The 20,917-nt window shown below is 49.0% G+C and overlaps 1 protein-coding gene across 5 annotated transcripts; it reads left to right on the top strand.

Annotated features, from left to right (window-relative positions):
- The first annotated feature begins 5 nt into the window (after positions 1-5).
- HMGN5 (high mobility group nucleosome binding domain 5) lies at positions 6-8,756 on the top strand. Of its 5 annotated transcripts, none has more exons than XM_032701808.1 (7): positions 6-74; positions 605-712; positions 1,937-1,966; positions 2,891-2,920; positions 3,361-3,411; positions 6,708-6,851; positions 8,046-8,756. In XM_032701808.1, exons 2-7 carry the CDS (start codon positions 698-700, stop codon positions 8,091-8,093), a joined length of 318 nt encoding a protein of 105 aa, XP_032557699.1. In that variant the 5' UTR covers positions 6-74; positions 605-697; the 3' UTR covers positions 8,094-8,756. The 5 variants fall into 5 exon arrangements, with proteins under 5 accessions (XP_032557699.1, XP_032557701.1, XP_032557702.1 ...); XM_032701810.1 differs by having other exon boundaries at positions 27-74; positions 669-712; XM_032701811.1 differs by lacking the exon at positions 6-74 and adding an exon at positions 147-165 and having other exon boundaries at positions 669-712.
- Positions 8,757-20,917: the final 12,161 nt, after the last annotated feature.

The raw sequence follows: 20,917 nt of genomic DNA, 5'->3' as shown, positions 1-20,917 counted from the left end.
CCCCGCGCGGGGCCGGGCCGCACAAAGGCCGCAGCCCCCGCGCTCCGCGGCCGCGCAACGGCACTTCCCGGCAGGTACGGCCGGGCCGGGCGGCCGCGCTCCCGCAGGCCGCGAGTACCGGGGGCGGCCATGTTTGTGTCCCCGCGGCCTGCGGGAACTTTCGGGGGAAGTTTGCGGGGCGGCGGGCGGGGGGGTCGGGGCGGGGGGCGCGGGGGTCGGGGCGGGGGGCGCGCGGGGGGGGGGCGGCGGGGCCGCGCTCCGGGCCGCGCACACGCGGAAAGCGCGCGGCGCTCGCGCTCCGGCGGCCCCGCCCCCGCGCCGCCCCCGCGCCGCTCCCCGCGCGCCCATTGGCCCGCGCGGCCGTCAGTCAGCGGCCGGGCCCATCTCGCGCTCCCCATTCATGCAGTTTGGTTGCGTGTTGGTGTATTTTACTGTTTGCAATAAAGAGGGGGGGATTTTTTTTTTTTGGTTCAGTTTCTGCCGCAATTAACTCTTGGTCCCTTAAACATCTTCCTTTTTTAATTTTTTGAGGGGGGGTTCGGTGCTTTTTCGGTTTTCGTTTTTTTTTTTCCTGTCAAATTTTTTTTTTTTTTTTTTTTTGCAGGACGGTCGGAACAGTTTTTTTTTTTCGCCGCTTCCATTTATTTTCGATATCTTATCTCTATTAGGTTTTGCAATCAACTATTAAGGTGCAACTATGCCCAAAAGAAAGGTAAGTACGGGGAAAAAAACCCAATTAAAAAACGAGGGAAGGCAGATGGGGAGCGAAGGGGGAAGAAATTAAAGCGGCAATCGCGGAAATTTAGCTTAAAAAAAAAAAATTTTAGCGCGCGCGCGCCTATGTGTGTGTGTGTGGAGTTTTTTGGGTTGGTGTGTGCTCTGTGTGTGTGTGTGGGTTTTTTTTTTTTCCCCCCTTTGCATTTTTAATTTTTTGGTGGATGTCCTAGAGCGGAGCGCGGAGCGGAAGGGGGGAAGAGGAGGGCTCGGGCGGCGCGGCGAGTTCACTTTTTGGGCTGTTTTGTTTGGGAAAGGAGGAGGAGGAGGAGGAGGAGAAGGCTGGAGCAGCAGTGTCTCCATGCTGGATTACAAACAGCCATAGCGCTTGTGCTGCCCCTGTGGAGAAACGCGGGGCAGCCAAAAAAAAAAAAACCCCAAAAACCCCGCGCCGCGACCCTCACACACCCCCCCAGCCACCTCCGCCAGCCTTTTAATCCCCATCGCGCCATCCCCGCCACGATCCGCCTTTAAACGTCGCCTCTTTCCCCGGGGTTTTGCCTTTGTTCCCCTTTTTTTTTTTTTTTTTTTTTTTTTTTTTTTTTTTTTTTTTCTGCCTCCCACTTCTTGTCATACCAGATGGTTGTGCAATGGTAATTTGGGGCCATTAGGCGGCGCAGAATTTGAAATACTGGCCTTTAAGGAGAGACAAAAAAAAAAAAAAAGGGGGGGGAATTTATCGCCGTGATCGGGAACTTTGGGGGCAGCGGGAAGACGAGGCGGCGGCGTCCCCCCCCCCACCACCACTTCCCCTCACAACGCGGGCTGAGCGGGGAGGGGGGCGGCGGGGACGCGGTCGCCCCTCACCGAGGCGCCCGCCCGAGAGGTTTCAGGGACGGGGCCGTGGGGCGCCGTGACCGAGCCGAAACCCCTCGGGCGGGCGCGATCGCCGCGCTCCCGGTTGTCCCTCATTGTCCTTGCGGGGCCCTCGGCGACCTTGTTGTGTGGAGGGAGGGGGGGGGAAATTGGCGGGAACTTTTCGAACCCGGCGCGGTGACGGCGGCCGTGGGGCATTGTGGGAGTTGTAGTCCGCGAGGCGGCGGGGAAGGGGGGGCCGCCATTGCTGTATTGGGGAGGGGAGGGGGGGTGTTATTGTGACACCCCCTCAGGGCTCTGGTGGGGGTTAAATGTTGCTTTCTCTCACGTGTCGCTTTCCTTGCAGGCTCCAGCTGAAGGCGAGGTAAAGGAGGAGGTAGGAGCTGATTGTGGTCGCCACTTCAAAGGGCTCCACAAAAATTAGGGAGCCCGCGCAGCTTGGGGAGGGGGGGGTGCGGTTCAGATCGAGGGAGTGGCCTTGCCTCTGGTTTTGGGGTGTTCAGGGCCGTCTCTGTCACCTGAGGTGATGGGTGACCCACCTGAGGTGGGTGCTGGGGGGTCCAGCAGCTCCACAAGGCTGAGGTCAGGGATCATCAGTTCCAGTGGGAACGTGGCTGGAGCCAGGGACAATCAGTTCCAATGGGAACGTAGCAGAAGCCAGAGGCCACTGGGAATATGTCCTTTTCCAATGGGAACATGTCCTTTTCCAGTGGGAACATGTCCCCTTCCAATGGGAACAGGTCCTTTTCCTGTAGGAACACATCCATGTCTAATGGGAACATTTCCCCTTCCAATGGGAACATGTCCCTTTCCAGTGGGAACACTTCCTCTTTCCAATAGGAACATGTCCCTTTCCAGTGGGATTATGTCCCTTTTCAGCTCCTGGAAGAACAGAAACTTTATCCTTCCCACCTCAGTGGGGTGAAGTGGCAGCAGCAGAGGAAAAGCTGAGCTGAGCAAAGCTGCACTTCTAGGGAGTCATAGAATATCCTGGGCTGGACCCACAGGGATCATGGGATCCCAGGATGGTTTGGGTTGAAAGGGGCCTTAAACATCATCTCATTCCACCCCCCAGGGGACACCTTCCACTATCCCACGTTGCTCCAAGCCCCATCCAAGCTGGCCTTGGACATTCCCAGGGATGGGGAGTCATCAAATCCACCACCATAATGCCCATAATTTCATAAAACTTAGGATTTCTGTGAGGCTTCACAACAGCATGTTATTTTGGGTGGCAGTTCTGAGAAAGCTGTGCTTTATGTGCTCTCTGAATTTTAGTGACACATCTTTCTTTGTACAGCCAAAGAGAAGGTCAGCCAGACTATCCGCTGTGAGTATCCTTATTTATTCCTTTGATATCACATCCCATGGGATGGGGGCAGTTCAAGACAAACTGTTGGGGTTTTTCCACCAGAACTGAGTATTCAGTATTTAAAATTCCCACTCCATGTTTCCATGTATTCACACATTACAGGCTTCTCACATGAGGTACATCTGTGTTAGTGAACAGTCAGTCTGGACTTATGAGTATCCAGAGTCAAGGAATATTGATCTGAGGATGGATTTGTTCATACAAATGCTCGTGGCTCTATATAAATTACCTGCTCTCTCCTTAGCCTGATAATTTGCCCACTGATTTTTGCAGGGCCAACTGTTGGGTAAATAGTTTTCAAAAGTTGCCAGCATTAAAACACAAATATTTATTTTTAAGTATAAATATTTATTTCTGGCTTTCACCTGACTCTGTTTCCTTGTGTGTGTTTTGTACAGAAACCTGCTCCTCCCAAACCGGAGCCAAAGCCCAAAAAGGCAGCACCTAAGGTAAGTCTTGGAGATCTCTTGGAGTTATATTTTCCTTCTCAAAGTGTTTACAGGGGTAAAAAACCACCACAGCTAACAACTTTGGGGGTTTTCATAATTATCTTTAAAGGTTTAAGGTGGAATTATGTGAATTAAAAGATAGAATTTTATCCAATTTCTGGCCAAGGAATGTGGTAAACTGAGCAGATTTTAAATCCCTTGTGGTGAAGCTTTGCAAGGCCATTCTGAAGTTTCATATAGTGTATTGTTGGGAAAATGATGCTTGGAATAGAGATCAGAGACTCAATTAGAGAAGGCATTTAAAATCATGCTTTTAATTACAGTTCCTTACTATATTTCCCTTCCAAGGCCCTCTCTGCAGTTAGTTATCAATTTATCATTTTTTAATCACTGAAAGCTCTGCAGACCCCTTTCCTTAAGCTGGATGTTTTTTGGAAATGTCAAAAATATTGGCATGTCTGACAGTATAGTTAAAAAAAAAAACCTATTTAGAGCTCCTTTTTGCTTTGGAGCAACAGTTTGAATTTCAAGGGGGACAGTTCTGCAATCCATGATGGATTCTTTGCGTCCCCTTTCCTGTCACAGCCTTCCCAGCAGTCAGTTTGCAGTGCTTTTTTTTTTTTTTTTCCCCAGATTTTTCTGTAAATATTTAGGATTTTGCAGCTCAAAAAAAAAAAAAAAAAACAAAAAACAAAAACAAACACCCCAGCAACAAAACTTTAGTGATTTGTTTTTAACCTGGTTTTAGTGCTTTCTTTTTAACCTGTTCCCATCACACGTTTTCCTCGTGGGTTTGGATGATGAGGTGGGCAAAGCACAGGAGTGAGAGATGCTTTGGTCACAGAAGGGGAGGATTAGTGGGAACCAGGAGCTCTTTCCTTTTCCATGTAAAATGCCTTGGAATTTCCTGTGGCACAGCAGACTTCCAGGTGAGGGAACTGTTTCCAAGTCCCGTTGTGTGGAGCAGCGGAGATGCCGTGAGAGATGGAGAAGAGGGAGGACCCCACGTGTCCTTTTGGGGATCCCTCAGCTCTGTAACCTCAGTGCTGCACAGAGCAAGATGTTCACATTCCAGCCTGCTGGTGCAGCTGGAATTCTAGGTCCATTCCAGAGCATGGGGAACTCCACAGCTCCACATTCCTGGGTGGATGGAGCACTGGACACTCTGGATTGCACTCCCCTCTAGTGGCTGGTGCCCCAGGAATAGCTCTGCCAGCCCAGAGCTGGCCTGGGCTGTGACAGCCCCTGCTCAGGGTCACACACAGGGCAGGGTGATTGTGTATCATCCACATGGTTGGTGTTTGCTTCTTTTTTCAAGTTTGCTTCATGGAAATATTTGGGGTTTAAACACAAAAGCTGCTGTAACTGATTTGAAAAGTTGTAGGAACAGGGATGCGGGAGTTTAGGGCTGTAAGGGGCTGTCAAACCTAGTTTGGGCCCTCACTGCACAACTGGATAGTGTGGTATCCCTTTGGGATAACTCCTGGGAGCAGTGCCTTGGGAATTGCCCCCAGCTTGACTTGGAAGCATTGGTCCTATTGCTCCTAAGGTGCTGTTTGAAGCCAGAGTACCAGAGCTGCATTTTTGGCTCTCTGCAGCTCCTCATACTGCACCAATACCTCTGAAAAACGGGACTTAATAACAACTGTGGAGGCATTTTTAATTCCCATCTCCCCCAAATGCTTGTCAGCCTTCAGGTTCTTAGAGTGGCTTTGTGTGTGTCAGAACAGATTTCACCTGTTAAACTTTGCCAATGTTGAAAACCAGAGCTGGGAAAGGAGTTTTGTCACTTTTAAAACATGTGACCTCAGTACAGAATTGTTGTTGCCATCTCTTCTCTATAGCAGAATTATTGAGGAACATGAATACAATGCTGTGTCCTGGGAGACACTTTCTCTCCAGCCATGGAACCCAGTTTCCCTGGATTCTCCTCAAATGCTTTCTGAGGAGGGCCTTTACCAGCACGGGGGGGGCTACAGGGAATTAGTTTTAGTTCTGTAAATACTTTGTTGTCTCTTTTTAATGGGGTGAAGGAAAAGGTAACCACTGCCATAGTAGAACTGTAATTCTAAATCTTGCTGCCAAACAGCACCAGAGCACTTGGGTATTCCCAGTACAGGGAGTTCCTGACACCACATTGTGGTGGAGTTTCCCAGGTGGGCTGAAATCCCTGAGACTTGAATGTGGGAAGTTAAGAGAGGAAAGAGACCTTCACCCATTTGAGTGCTACTGACTCACTGTCTTAAATGTTCTGCACCATTGTAGGATTTGCTGTTAATTTTGGTGACTTTTTAATCATCAGTGTCATTGAAGGATCAGGTGCCTTCACCCTTTATTTCATGAGTTTGCCCTTAACCAGCAGCTCATTTTTAAGGTGAATTAGTTTTGTGCACTAATCAGCGAGGGGTTGGAATAATAAAGTAAACTTTTTGTAACCTTTTAGTAACTTCTAGTGGCTGAAACAAATGTTTTGAGTATATGTATATATTTCAGTAATTTTCTGGTTTTCTTCACTTCCCTGTGAATAGATTCTGCAGGTTTCATGGTTCCTTTGTTGGAAGTAGGTTAATCAAGCAGGAGCTGAGCTAGTTCAGTTACTTACTGGCAGCAAGAGAGAGATCCTTGGAAGTGAAACTAATGAGAGTCAGTTATTTGGGTCGGGATCTGACCTTGCCTGTGGAAAATTATTACTACAGAAGCATCAACTTTTGGTGTTTGTTTTGATTTAGCCTGATCCACGTATAAGAAACTGCACTTAAATAATAAATGCAAAGCTCTTGTTGTTAGCAGAGTGATGCTGTTGAGCCCCCAGTTTTTCTGTCACACATATGGTTTATTATAATAAGGAATATTTTTGGCAGGGAAGAGGGAAAGTCCTTGGACTACAGCTTTGTTACAGTTTTACAGTTTTCTAAATAGGCATTAACAGCACATCTGAAGGATTCTGGTATTTCCACTAGTTGTACATGTTGGTTTTGTTCTGTGTCTGCCTTTCAGCAGCAGGGTACAAATAAAGGCCAGTTCAACATTTTTTAGCTAATTTAATTGAATGCCTATTTAAAATAGGAATTCTTTTAACCCCAGCCATGGCTGCTTTTTTTATTTTGCACTTCCCAGTAGCATGTTCAGGAGAGCATAGAAGGAAAACACTCCTTCAAAACTTTGATCTCATCTTTGTCAATGGGAAGTTTGGGGTGTGGAAGGAGGTTGTGTGGAGGGCTTGGGAGTTTATAAACATGCAGATGTACAAGGTGGGAAATAAGAATTTAATACACCGTGGTCTGTTTTCTTAACAGAAAGAAAAAGCAGCAAATGATAAAAAGGAGGACAAAAAGGCAGCAACAAAAGGGAAGAAAGGAGCCAAAGGCAAAGAGGAAACTAAACAGGAGGATGCTAAAGAAGAAAACCACTCTGAAAACGGAGATACCAAAACTAACGAGGTACTTTAGCTGCACTAACCATGGGAATACAGCCTGGTGTGCTGGGAATCCAGCTGCAGGAGCTCCCCTGGCTCCTCACGGGGTGGGGGGTCTCACTGCCACCCTGGAAGGACAGCCCAGCTGGGGATCTGCACCAGGAGAGCCTGGAGGAACAGCATTGTCCTTCCAGCTCCTTCCTGCCCTGTGCTGGAGCCCTTCCACAGGTGGGCTGTGCTGTGCTGGGGTCCCTCCAGGGCTGGCTCAGGCACCGCCGGGTGTTTGGGAACAATGGAGCTCAGGGAGAGCTCTCCAGCCCTGAGCTGACTCTGCACACCCTCTCTGGGCTGCTGGCTTCCCTCTGCTGCTCAGCACGGGCTGGTGCTGGGCCAGAAATCTGGTTTTCAGTTTTACACAATTCCTTCAAACAATCCTTTCCCTCAGAACAATTCAAGAGATCTGCAGAGTCAGCTCGGTCCTGTCTCTTCATCTGCAGCCTCTTCTCACAGGTCCTTGCTGTGGCAGCTCCTACCTCAGAGCTGCCTCTTGCTGGGACCAGCTGCAGGCTCCATCCTGGTAGGATCTTCCCAGCAGATCCCTTGCTGGCAGTAGGAACACAGAGTTTTCCAAGGGCTCCCTTTGCCCTTGTGTTCTGTGACTGACACTGGTCTCTCCTCACGGGTTCAGTGTCACCATCAGTCAACCGGTTGTTTATTCTTTCATTTCTAAAATGAGATCAGGAGCTGCTTTGCTAAAGCAATACGTGGCTGATGTGCCTCAGAGGGTCTTTGAGAGGAGCTTTGCAGGTTTGATGTGTTACCTTCAATAGTAAAAGCACATTTTCGTAGAGAACAGGTGGGAACTGATTCCCCAAAGCCTGGACAACAGACCAGTACCACAGGTTGATGTGTAACTCTTGACACTTCCTTGTACAATGAGGGCTTGAACTTCCCCTGGCTTATCATTGGTCCTAATCTAAAATACATTCCCAACTTGTGCCTCTCTGTAGGCACTTATTCCAAAATTACCTCTGGCTGTTTGAATTTTTACAATTATCAGCCTTGTTGCTGTGTCCGTCCTTTCTGTGCCTTCCTGCCTATCCACACAGAGTGTCCATGTTTCTGCTAACAAAACTGCTCTCTCTCTTTGATGCTTGTTAGATTGGAATCCAATTAGCATTTCCAATAATATTTCTATTCTTCCCAAACACTTTTATAGGCACCAGCTGCTGAAGCATCTGATGATAAGGAAGCCAAGTCCGAGTAATGTTAACCCTGCCCTATATCTCCATCATTTGGTCTCCGTACCTCCATGCTGTATTGTTAACAGAGAGGAATATTTTTATCAACTATTTTATAAATGCAGGTTTTTTTAGCATGAATTTAATTATGGAACATCTTCATCTCGGTTACTTGGGAATTAAATCCCTAACAAACAAAACAAAACAAAAAAAAGTCATTGTTTTTAAATTTTGTGATTGTAATAGTTTGTATGGTACATGGAAAGAATAAGTGGTGGTAGCTTTTGACTTCTGTCAGTGTGTCCCTTTTTGTGTAAGTCATGCTTACAGACTTCAGATTTTAATTTTTCCCTTGTATGTGTTGTATGGTTTCTTAAAGTGGGGAGGTCTCAAAACAAATAACTGTGTGAAACATTCCAGTGGTTCTGTGGGTTGCTTTTATAAAGAAGGTGAGCTATTTTCATGAAAAAAAAAAACCTTAAGAGCTGGAAATCTGTTGTTTCCCAAATGTAATTTTATTTTGTCAGTTTTGAAAAAAAAAAAAAAAAAAAAAAAAATAAATAAATAAAAGTGTAATCCTGTTTTTAAATGAAATACAAACATTTCTTTTCAAAAAGGGCAGGTTGGTTGTATGTACCCACTGTTAGGAATTTTGCTGGATTTATCTTAATAAAAAAGACTCCTCAAAAGCTGATTGTGGTTTGTTGCTTGTGCTGCTGGAAAGCTCCCAAATTCCAGGAGAACTGCAGTGGGACAGGGAGAGAGCGAAGAGCTTTGGGGCTTGAACCCCTCTCTGCTTCAGTTGTGTGATTTCCCATTAATCCAAACTTCTTTCCTCTGGGAATAACAGCTGGACCAGAGCAGTGGACTGGGGGTTTAGTCTCAGTTTTGTTGCTACAGCTTTTCTGTGCAGCTTTGTCAAGGACACTTCCAATTCTCCTGCTCAGCCCTCCTTTTATAGGAAGTCTCGTCCCATCAGTGACCAACTACACCATGTATTTAATAAGAAGAAAAATGTCTGCAATGCAGAAACTTTATCTCTGCCTTTAAATTGTTCTGCAGCCCAGCCTGGAAATTCCAGGGGCTTGAATATTTTATCTCATATCCAAACCCCAGCTCAGCATCTCAGGGCAGAGTGTCTTGGATTAAATGTGGGATTCAGGATCAGTCCCCCAGGGCACAGGCTACTAGAGGATGTTTAATGTGGATTTAATTTTCCAGGCCTGAAGTGCTGGGAATTCTTATTCCTGCTGCTTTTGTTCTGTAGAACTGCTCAGGGGTAACTGGGCTCCAGCTTCCTCAGCAGCAAAGGTGAGAGAGTTCTGAGGGGCCTTTTCCTTGGCAGTGTATTCCCTTAATCCAGCAGACATTTTGGGACGTACTCTGGTCTCTCGTCCAGTTAAAACTGGACATAAATAAGTGGATCCCCTTTGCTTGGTTGGAAGAGTGGTGAGATGTGATTAAAACCAGGGGAATTCTGACTGTTCCAGTTTGAAAATGATCCAACAATAGTTCAAATCTCATCCCGAACCTTTTACATCTAAAAATGATTCACTGAATTTTTTCTCCTACAGAGGACGGGCTGGGAGACCTGTGGCTGCCCCATTCCTGGAAGTGTCCAAGGCCAGGTTGGATGGGGCTTGGAGCAACCTGGGTTAGTGGAAGGTGTCCCTGCCCATGGCAGGGGGTGGAACTGGCTGGGCTTTAAGGTCCCTTCCCACCCAAACCATCCCATGATTCCATGAGTTTAGCCTGCAGTTGATGAGAAATCCCAACAGGCCTGAACTCCAGGGAGAAAACATTGGAATGAAATGTCTTATACATTTCCCCCAGCCTGTTGTTTCTCTAAAAGGGCTTCAAATAGAAACCCAGTTCTGCAGGAAGGGGAGTTCCTTCTCCAGCTCCTGATGCTGTTGAACCTTCTCTCTTCTCCTTCAGCCTCCTTGAGTGTCTCAAGCATTGTTATTTAAGCAGCAGACACTGAATATAGTCGATATTTCCTTCCTAGCACAGGCCCATCCCTCTGCCACGGTGCAACCAGCCCATCCCACACTAACTGAGGTCACTGGTGCTGAGCTGTGTCCCTCAAACATTGGAGTCCCGAAATTGTTACCCAGAACATACAACTGAGTGTTTGGTTCTGGTTATTTCTTCCTCCTCTGGTGCCAGGGTGGGAGTTGTTCTTAATTCTATAACTATTGTTATGATCAAATTCCTCTTTCAAATAAGTACAGAAAATTGCCCAAGAACTTCTCAGACAAACTTCCTCGCTCACATTCAGAACTTTTCGCAGCCATGGGGGACTGAGGGAGTTGCACAACTCAGTGGATTGTGTGGCTTCTGCCAAACCCTCCTCATGGGCTGGTCTTGGTGTGTAGACACCGAACCAAAGCCCAGCTCCATGGTGCATCCCAAGCTTGGCTTAGTTTGTCTGAAAAGTAGAGGGTTTGAAGGGAAAAAAAACCTGTCGAGTCAACCTACTTTCAGGTTTACTTGGAATTTGTGGAGAAACCACCTTCCCTGAGGTCCTTGGCTGGCTCTGGGTGCAGGCAGCGTGTGTTACCTGTTCTGATACTGGCTATGAAAGATCCGTGGAATTGCTGTGAATCTGACTGTCATTATTAATCAGAACAATTAGAGACCTTGATGCAACGAGGTGAAGAGATTAATGGTTCTGGGGTGGAATGAGATGAGCTCCTTCCAACCCAAACCATCCTGCGAGTCTATGAAAATCCGACAGGTCTGATTTTCAGATCCTGAGCATCTCCCTGGCAGTTAATGGAGTTACACTGGCGTTAATCTGATGAAGGAGAAAGCAAATTGAATCCCTGGAATGGCAAGGATGGCTCCTCCCTCTGCCTGTCCCCACTGCTGCTCCTTCCCCTGCAGCTGCCGGAGCCCCTGCTCTGAAACCTGATGCCCTGGACGGGCTCCAGAGAGCCCAGAACACCCCCAGGCCCTGCTGGGGCTGTCGAGGAGCCTCCCTGGTTTGGAGGGAACAATGTCAACGTGGGTTCCAGCCAGAGCCTGTCCCATGCCTGGAGGAGCTGGAGCTGGTCACCAGTGAGGGTGGAGGTGGGGATGGAATCACAGGTGACTCGAGGGCACCGTGCCCGGCTTTGGAAGGAGCGTGATGAGGTTGGGATTGGGTGAGTCCAGGAGAGGACGGGGAGAGCATTGGAATGCTGCTCCCATCCCCTTCATCCCACACCTTTCAACTGCTCCCAGAGAAGCTGTGGCTGCCCCATCCCTGGAAGTGTTCAAGGCCAGCTTGGACAGGGCTTGGAGCAACCTGGGTTAGTGGAAGGTGTCCCTGCCCGTGGAATGAGATGATCTTTAAGGTCCCTCCCAACCCCAACAACCCTGTGATTCCATGATTCTGTGATCTGCTCTGATTTATCCACCTCTGCTGGGAGAGGACAGAGGGACCAGTGGGAGGGGATCCCCCAGGAATGACTCCCTGCCTTCCTCCTGCAGCACCATCCAGGGAGTCGCTGGAAATGTGTCACATGGGAATGTGTACGTGATGTCCAAGGATTAGGGTGAACTTCAGGCTGAGGTAACACCTGAAAGGACTGAAAGGAAGTTGGTGCTTATGTGATAGAAAAGGGGAAAAACGGCAAATTAGAAAACTTCTTTCCTAAGAGTTGGAATCCAATTGACACCATAAAGCTCTCAAAGGAATCTTAATACAATTGGACACATCTTAAACAATTCCAGACGTTCTCAAAAAAGGGGGAAGGGAGGAAGCATGAATAACACAGGGAAAAATGCTGGATTGAAACCTAAACACAGAGTGGTCAAGACCACTACCCCCTCCCAGCCTCGGCATTCCCGGCATGGGGGGTCCCAGGACCCCCTTTGGAAGTGCCTCCCTCCCAGGAGCGAGGTGAGCTGCTCCCGTTAGCAATGAAAGAAGCACAAGCCTGGAACTCACAGTCAAAGCTGCTCCAAAGTTACCCCAGAGCCAAAACCTCGCAAACTCGCCGGGGTTTTATTTGTTTAACAGGAACAATTCGGGGAGGGGGTGGAAGTGCATTTCTTGGAGCTCAAACCAGATGTGCGACATCCCGGCCACAAAGCCTCGGCTCCTGCGCTGTTTGTTTTCCCCCCAGGAAGATAAAAGGAGCTGCGGGGAAGGTTTGGATTGGGGCTGCTCTCGGGTTTCACCCTGGCTCCGAGGGCGCTGGCAGGGGCTGCTCCACAGACCACAAACAGCTTTTTTGTTTGACGGGGCCGGGGCCGCTCCCTCGGAACGCGGCCGGGATAGAGGTGGGCTGTGCCTGAGCCTCGGGCTGAGCCTCGGCTTTCCAGCGGGCTGGAAGTTTGCTTGGCTTGATTCCTTCCCTCATATAAACCCACCATCCCAGAGGTGCTGCCCAGAACTGCTTGGCCAAGTCGTGGTTCCATTTTGCAGCAGGGAAAGGCCGGAGTCGCCTCCCCCAGTGCCCCATCCGAGGGAAATCCTGCAGGATCTGCCTTCTCCTCCTATAAATCTTTCCTTGCTGCAAGCAGACAGTTCCAAATCCAGGCCAAGCCTTCCCTGCTCTGTTTCACCCATGTGGTTACAGACCTGTTACCAATGGAGATCTTGGAGCAAACTCTGACTTCCCTGCTCCATGTTTATTCCCACGTGTGCAGCCCAGTGGGCTCCTCTACACCTACAGCATCACCCTGGGAATAATTAAAATAATTAACAAGTGTAATTAACTGTTGGAGGGGAAAGGAGGGTTTTAGCACATTGTATCAGCAACAATTAAATAAATCACCCTTTTTGTCTTGCAAAGAATTGACAGACAGGAGGAACAAGGAGGTGGGAGTTGTATTCCCTGAGTTGTATTCCCTGGTGCAGCGGCACCAGGACAGTGAATAGGGGCCGGTGGCTCTTGTGTGGGGACACAAAGCAAACAAAGAGGCCCCAAGTGGAATTACTGAGCAGCAGATGCAAAGCCAACATATTTCACACAATGTGTAATTAAGCCACGGAACTCACTGCACAAATGGAGCCCAAAAATCATGATGGGTTGGTAAGAAATTGGACAGATTCTTGGAAGACGACCCGGCGGGGCTGTGGGACACAAAGACTTGTCCCCAGTGCAGGGCCAGCAACCTGCTGGGGGTGGGACAGCATCTGGAGTTGTCCCCTGGCTCTGCCCTTCCCTGTCACCTCTGGCTGGAGCTGGGGGTGAAGGGACACAGGTTTGGACCCACCTTCGGTCTGAGCCCCTCTGGCCACACTCCAGGCACCTCCAAAGGCAGAAAATTTGCCTCCTGTCCCCTGCACGTGGCTGTTGGTGGGGACAGACTCTGTGGACACACCCTGTGCTGCCCACCTGGGCTGTGCACATCCCCTGGGCAAGTGTGTGCCCAGGAATATTCTCCACTGGAGTTGAAGGATGGGCTCCTCCTGACCCCCTCCAGAAGGAGAAGGTGCCCAGGAGGAAAAGGGCACCACGTCCTTCTGCTCTTGGCAAAACTCCCTCCCTAAGAGCCACCTTGGGGCCCAGGTTTGCTGGGGGCTCCAGGCTGAAGGTCAGGTGAAGGCCAAGTGAGCTGGAGAAGGGGGTCCAGACTCCCAGCTCCCAGTGTTGCTTGATCTGAGCTTGGGAAATATTTCCAATGCCCTTTTTGACCCATCTTGGCTATAAATCTTTCCGGCTTCACTTAGTGCTGTAGCCTCTAGGTGGTGGTCATGGCTGGGGATTCCTGTGCTCTGCACACCCAGCGAGGGCAGCAGGAGCTCCCGGGAGTTTGGGGGGATCCAGCTGCCTGGGGTGAGGCACTGGGACCCACAGGAGGTACAGCAGGAGCAGGGATGGCAGGAGCAGGGATGGCAGGAGCAGGTACAGCAGGGGCAGGTACAGCAGGGGCAGGTACTGCAGGAGCAGGGATGGCAGGAGCAGGAATGGCAGGAGCAGGGATGGCAGGAGCAGGTACAGCAGGGGCAGGGATGGCAGGAGCAGGGATGGCAGGAGCAGGGATGGCAGGAGCAGAGCCTGGAGCTCCCAGGGCATTGCTGGATGTGGCACCGTGGCACTGGAACGGCTGCTCCTCAGGGCTGGGGGATGTGGTGGCAGCAGCTCTGTCCCAGCTACCTCAGCAGAAGCCCCCTGTGAGGCTGCACAAGGCAGCCTGGACCACGGGGCAGCCAAGGGAAAATGTATCCATGGATTTCCACCATCGCTCAGGAGCGCGATGTCCCCGCGAGGGCCGGAACGCTCTGGAGTGCCGGGTGCTCCTCCTGCCTGCCCTGCAGCCTCTTCTGCACAGGAATTCAGGGGCTGTGTGTCCCTACCCTCCAGTCCCACCATCAGGGACCAGAGGGTGAGTTCTGGGCAGCCAGCCTGCTCTCCCTTGGGATGCAGCACTAAAACCACTTTATGACTTGATTTGGTGCCTCGCCCGGGTTTTGACCCCGGAGAAGTGTCCACATGCTGTGTGATGACTTGGGAGGGATGTGCTCAGTCCCAGGGGTGTCATTCCCAGCCCTGTCCCCAACGTCCCTCTGTGACTTGCCAGGTGTGGCACTGTTCCCTGTGGCTGGAACTATCCCCTCCCCAGCAAAGTTCCCCGGCCTCGCATTCAGGGACATCCTTGGGAGAGCAATGATGTGCCCATTGGTGCAGCAGGAATTGGTGATATTTGGCAATAGTTGGTGTATAGTTTATATATTTATGTTTATACATATCATAGAATATCACTAAATCCCAGAAAGGTCTGGGTGGGAAGGGACCTCAAAGCCCATCCAGTGCCACCCCCTGCCATGGGCAGGGACACCTCCCACTAGCCCAGGTTGCTCCAAGCCCCATCCAACCTGGCCTTGGACACTTCCAGGGATGGGGCAGCCACAGCTTCTCTGGGCAACAATATCACATTACATATAATATTAAATATAAGCATACACAGATCTGTAAGGTGTGGTTGCAGGTCCTCTTTTTAGATCAGGAGTGACTCTGTGGTGGATGCTGAAGCCAGGGTTGATATTCCAGCACCAGGGCTGTGCACTCCACAAGAATGTGCCCCCAGATGCCCCGTGCCAGGTCCCCTTTCCCTCAGCAGGGACAAACCCAGCAGTTTTGGTTATCCCCTGGTTGGAGTCCTGACTCCCAGATCTGCGTGACAAAACCACCGGCTCCAGCCCATTTTGGCGACCACTTGCTCCAGGAACCTCAGGAGTTTCATCAAAAGCCTGGATGGATTTCGGGTCTGGGGTTTTATTCATTCCAGCATTGGCTGACAAAGCCCATTACATCATCCATTTGGAAGAGAAATTCTCTGCAGCTGCCTGTGTGGCGCGGGGAGGGGGGGGGGTGTGTTAAAAAATCAGGCAGATTTTTGTTTCTTTCTTTCAGGGCAATTTTCCTCCCAAATTACTGGAAAACTGAATGCTCAAAAGCTGCAAGAGCGGGAAGGGAAAGGGCAGCACTCAGCAGCTCCAGCCATTCTCGGGTTTATTATTATTATTATTATTTCCTTTCCAAAGACCAAAGTGTGTGTGTGTGGGGGGGGGGGGAATAGTTCCCCCGGTGCATCCAGAGTACCCAGCCAGGCGTGAAAGCAGAGTCAGTGTCATGGCAATGGCAGATGGCACAGGGAGGGAGGGGAGGGAGGGCTCCGGCCCCGACCCCGCCGGACCGCGCTCCTAATTAGCTCTGGAGTAGGGACTAATTAACCCCGAGGTAAGGCAGTGATTCCTCTTCCTGGGCGGGCGCAGGGATGGGGCAGGAGCGGGTGGATGGAGCCGGAGCTGCTGTTGGAGTTGTCCCCGCATCCACGCTGGGAATCATTTCCATCTCGGCTCGTCCCTCTCGCGCTCCGGGAGCAGAACCGCAGCTATTCCTTGTTCTCCACATGCATAAAACGTGGGATTGCAGGGAAACACCGACGGGAAGGGGAGAGGCAGTGTCTGGATGCTGTGCCGGCGACGTTAAGACGTGACATTCCCAATTATCACCGTTATCTGGCACCCAAATATTCCATGCACCCACCTGAACTCTCCCAGTGCCGGAGCCAAACCTTCTCTTCCCTCCTCCTCAGTTTTGGGAGTTGTTTTGAAGCATTTTTTTGTGCTCCATAACCTCATTCCTTTTAATCCACTTTCTCTGATTTCCTATGAAAAAGCAGCTGGAAGGACATTATTTTTGTTGCTGGCAAACTGGGTGCAAAGCTCTCAGAGAGTGGGATATACAGAGGGGAAATTATAATATAATATGATATAATATAATATAATAATCATAATCACATATTATAAATTATATCATAATTAGTCTATTATATAAAATAATAGTATAATTATGACAGAAATATAGTCATTTTTGCACTGCAAGAACTACAAGTGCAGAGTTGCTCACACAGCCACGTGTGCCGGCGATTCCTGCTGGGATGTGCTGGGCTTTCCACGGCTTCTTTGAACCGGCTGAACTTTGCCAAAAAAAAGAGGAAAATCCCATGGCTCTCCAGAGCCTTTGGCACTTGGTTTCCCATTTCCAGGCAGATGCTGTGTCTGGCCCCAGCACACACCCCCTGACAGGACAACCTCTCTTTGCTGCCAGGGTTTGATCCCTGAGGAGCTGCCGGTGCTGCTCCAGCTCAGCACTTCCCATCTCACTTCCCTGACATAGAGATGGTCAAAGTTACTCACTCCAGCCTAAAAAAGCATTCAGGATTGTGAGTAAACTTGGGAACATCTCACCAGCAGCGCTGTGACTGAACCATCACGGTCCCAACTCTGCTGGGATGCTCGTGGGATGAAAAGAGCACTTGGCATTCCCAGAGAAACATCTGAATTTCCACCTGTTGTTCTTATTTAATGCAGAAACAATGGGAAAACAAACCTGGCTGGAAGGAACAAACATGGAAATGGTGTTTGGGACTGTTGGAAAGAAATGGACTATGTCCATGAAAAATATTAGCAATAATTAGTCCCTGCTCATTGCCCTGAGCAGCAGATCTGGATACTCTGGATCCCACATCCATCAGAAGAACTTTTGATTATCAGCAGCTCCAGGGTTTTCCTGCCCCACAGCAAACACATTTTACCTTGTTCAGGAGGTTTGGTCATGTTCAGTTTCATTTCTTGCTGAGAGAAATTAAAATATTTTTTAATATCTGCATCAGCCTCTGGTGATAGGGAAGGAATTCAGGAAGCCAAAAAAAATTTAAAAATATTACAAATATATTAAAATATATATAAAGATATATATATAAAAACTAGGAGCTTCCCCTCTCCCTGCTCCCCAAGCACGTGAGGCTGCTCCCAAGGCACATTTTATTGGAAGGTGAGTTATTTTGTTGCCATAGTGACATCACTCAGGTTTCCAACCGCTGCTGGCTTGGTTTTCTCCCAGGCAACACAAGCAGTCATATCCCAAGGTCCTTCCCGGACAGCAGCTCCCCAGGGTGCTGCAGGATCCCTCGGAATTCCAGCTCCAACCTGCAGGATGAGGTGTCACTGCTCCCTGCCAAGGCACAACGGGGGGGACACGGGATCCTGGGGAGCCACAGGGGAGAGCCAACCACAGGGATATTCCTTTGCTCATCCCTTATCCTTCCTCCCCATCCCTTGCAATGAGCTGGGAGAAGGTCAAAGATAATCTGATAACTTTATTAATTAGCACTGATTAACAACACTCAGCTGGCTGTGGTGCCGTCCATCCTACCCCAGGTTCCAGCATGGGCAAAGATAAACTGGGGGTGTTTGCCCCAAAAATCTTTGTAAATCCTATTTGTTGCTGCACAGGTGTCCCAGGAATTTTTTTTATTCCCAAGAGAACTGCACCAAAGTAAAGATTTTAATCACAAAGGTTTGATGTGGTGTTAATAAAGATGCAAAGAAAAGGGATACCCTTGTAAGGAAATATTCCTGGGTTCACTTGGGTGAAATGGGCTCTGTAAGTGTAGTGGAAATTAATATTTAATTTTACATATTTATATATTAAATATTTCAATAATTGTATGATCATGATGCTAATTTTTTTTTAATGGGAAATGCCTTTCTGGGGCTATAATTCCTTTAATTAAAGCAAGCAGAGTGTGCCTCATTAGCCTAAAACCTATTTCATGGGTTCCAGCCCCTATATGTGACCGAGAGCCCTGCGAGGCCAAAAAGAGCTCGGGGAAAAAAAAAAAAAAGGCAGTTTTAAAGGTTTTTATTGTTTTTAATTTTAAATCAACCATTCCCAGATTATCAAATCACGGCTCTGTGCCTGTAGCAGTCCTGAGCTCCACGTAAGCCTTCCCAGGATTGCTGCATCTGGCTAAATCCAGCCCAGATTAGAGCAAAGCTTTCGTTGCACAAACTCTCCCTGAAAGCAGCAGGATGCTCCTGCTGCTGGGAAAGGGGCAGAGATGGGAATAAGGAATGCCAAAGACAGGCACCACGATCCAGAGGCATGGAGAAACGTCCTGTGCCGTGTGCATTTCTCCTTCGAGACGGAATTCGGGAAGCAGAGCCATTCCCAGAGCATTCCAGGGTGTCTCTGGGATTATCCCCTCCAGCTCCCTGCTGGAATCCCTCCGGAACACAGCGCCCTGCCCGATCCAACAGCAGTCCAGAGCACAGCAACAGCCTCCACCACGAGGTTCTTGGCTCTCAGAGGTTTGAGCCAAGCCCATTGTGCTGGTTTCACACCCTTTTTTTGTATTTATTTCCGAACGTCTCCGTCGGGGGGAAGGGTGGAAGGGGCTCCCAATTTAATTCCATAATCCCCCTAAGCCTTGCTTAACGCACTGGCTCTGCGTGGCCTCTGGGAATTTCGCAGTGGCATTTTGGGTGGCTGCAGCTCTGCCCTGGAAAAGGGCCCATCCTTTATTTTGCAGTTATTTGAGGGAAACGGTTCCCAGGGCGGGCACTCAAATCCATATTGCCAAAGGAAACAAAACTCTGTCACCCAGATGGGGCCGGAGCTCGGCGCTGCCACGCGGATTCCTGGATGAGGGAGCTCAGCGTCTGGCTGGAAACGGCCAAAATAATGCTAAACAGGAGCGGGAGAGTTTTGCTGTTGAGGAAAAATGTCATTTTTGGCCGAGGGGGCGGGGGGGGCTGAGGGAACAAAGCGGAGTCCTCAGCTCGGGGACACCCGGATCCCCCCGGGCTGGATCCCCCCAAACGTGGGCACGGCTCGCCCCGACCGCCCCGGGGGTGGGAGGGATGGAAGTGCTGCAGGAGGGAAGCTCCAGCAAGAGTTTTTGTCCTGCTGCTTCCTTCTCCTGACAGCAAGGGAGCGCTGCAGCCCGGCTTGCTTTCCACATGCTCAAGAAAGACAAAACGAGTGTTTAATGAGTATCAAAGCACCTCAGGAGCCTCTGCTCTCCTTAAATTCCTCGGCTGGTGCTCAGCTCCCAGGATTTCTCCAGTGTCGGCTGGAACGTGACACAGTCAGCCAGCAGGGAATAAAAACCTGTGCCAAGAGGTCAGCACTGCTCCCGATGGGATTTTTCCAGCCCCCATTTCAGGGTGCACTCTGTCTCCCATGGAAATGTTCCTCAGTCATTCCAGAAGCATCTCAGGAATCAGCAAGGACCAAAAAATCCAAATACAAGGGAATGGGGGGCTGGAATAGTCCACAGGCAGCAGCAAAGTCAAGATGGGAAGGAGGGTTTAGAGGAAAGTTCAAGGTCTGGAAGGTGTTACCTGTAACAAATTCAGTCACCAAACAGGAGGAAGGAGCAAAGAAAGGGAAATATTTGAAGAGACTCAGATCTACTGATGGCCACAGGAACAGGGGAGGGAAAAGTGTCCAGAGAGACAGCAGGAAACACATGGAGAGAAGAGAATCCTCAACAGGAAAAGGCAGGACCTTTAAGACTCCAAGGACAATGTGGAAAATATCAAGAGATGCCTTTTTCCACCCCTACAGTCTGTGCAATTGCATTCCACACTTATCATAACCCAGGGATAACAACTAAACACCTCAGGGAAATAAGGACCAAGGACATAATTCTGATTTTATGGCCACCCATGAGCTTCATCTCCCACCTACAGCCTCAGAGGTCCCATCAGAAATTAAACCCACAGAACTTGGGGACTTCCCAAACTCTAAATGAAAGCTCTTTTATTGGTGTAAAAGAAATGAAAGGGAACAGCCAATAAGGCAAGAACTTGCAGGTGTTGGAAACCACTTCACCAGAGGCTCAATTAAATTAGTCCTCCTATCAAAAAAAGCTTTAAAGGGCCTTCCAAGAGCTCAAGTCCTCTCCAAATGGAGAGGACAGAAAACATATTTTAGCAGGTTATGCCTCAAACCTCAGCAATTTATGGCCAAAAATAAAAAAGAGGTTCTGAAACCTGAACTCAGGATATTGGGGGAAAGACTCCTCCCAGAGATACAAAGCTGGAAGGCCACAGGGGAATGTGTATGTCCAGTAAATGATGGAAGTGCAAGAACTAAATGAAAAATGGGAGTCTCTTTTCCACAGAGGAATTTATGGAGGCTTCCATGTTAAAGCCTTTCTTAATGAAGGATAAGAGGGAGAAATCACCTCAAACTAGAATCACTAGAAGTGGCTTTCAACGGAATAAATGAAAATAATGGGAAGAAAATTCCTGTGTGGGACAGCACTTTGAGAAATGTTCCAAAATCCCATCCTGGGATTCCATGATTCATGACTTAGAAAGATCATCATAAACTCACATTCCTTTTGGGAAAACTTAGCACAGCTTTCTAATCTATCACCTCATGCAGTGATTGATATTTAGTTTTATGAGACTGCATTTAAAGAGTATTAATGAGCTTATTTACAATGTCTGCATGTTAGGGATATTAATAAATATAAAAAATACATCAAACTGTTTTAAAACTTTTTATTTCAATAGAAGCAGCATTTTTAACCAACCCTGGTGTGCCCCTTC

Source organism: Chiroxiphia lanceolata, chromosome 14 (assembly GCF_009829145.1).
Source record: "Chiroxiphia lanceolata isolate bChiLan1 chromosome 14, bChiLan1.pri, whole genome shotgun sequence".
In the NCBI taxonomy this organism is placed as follows: domain Eukaryota; kingdom Metazoa; phylum Chordata; class Aves; order Passeriformes; family Pipridae; genus Chiroxiphia; species Chiroxiphia lanceolata.
This window is presented reverse-complemented; position numbering and strand designations above follow the sequence as displayed.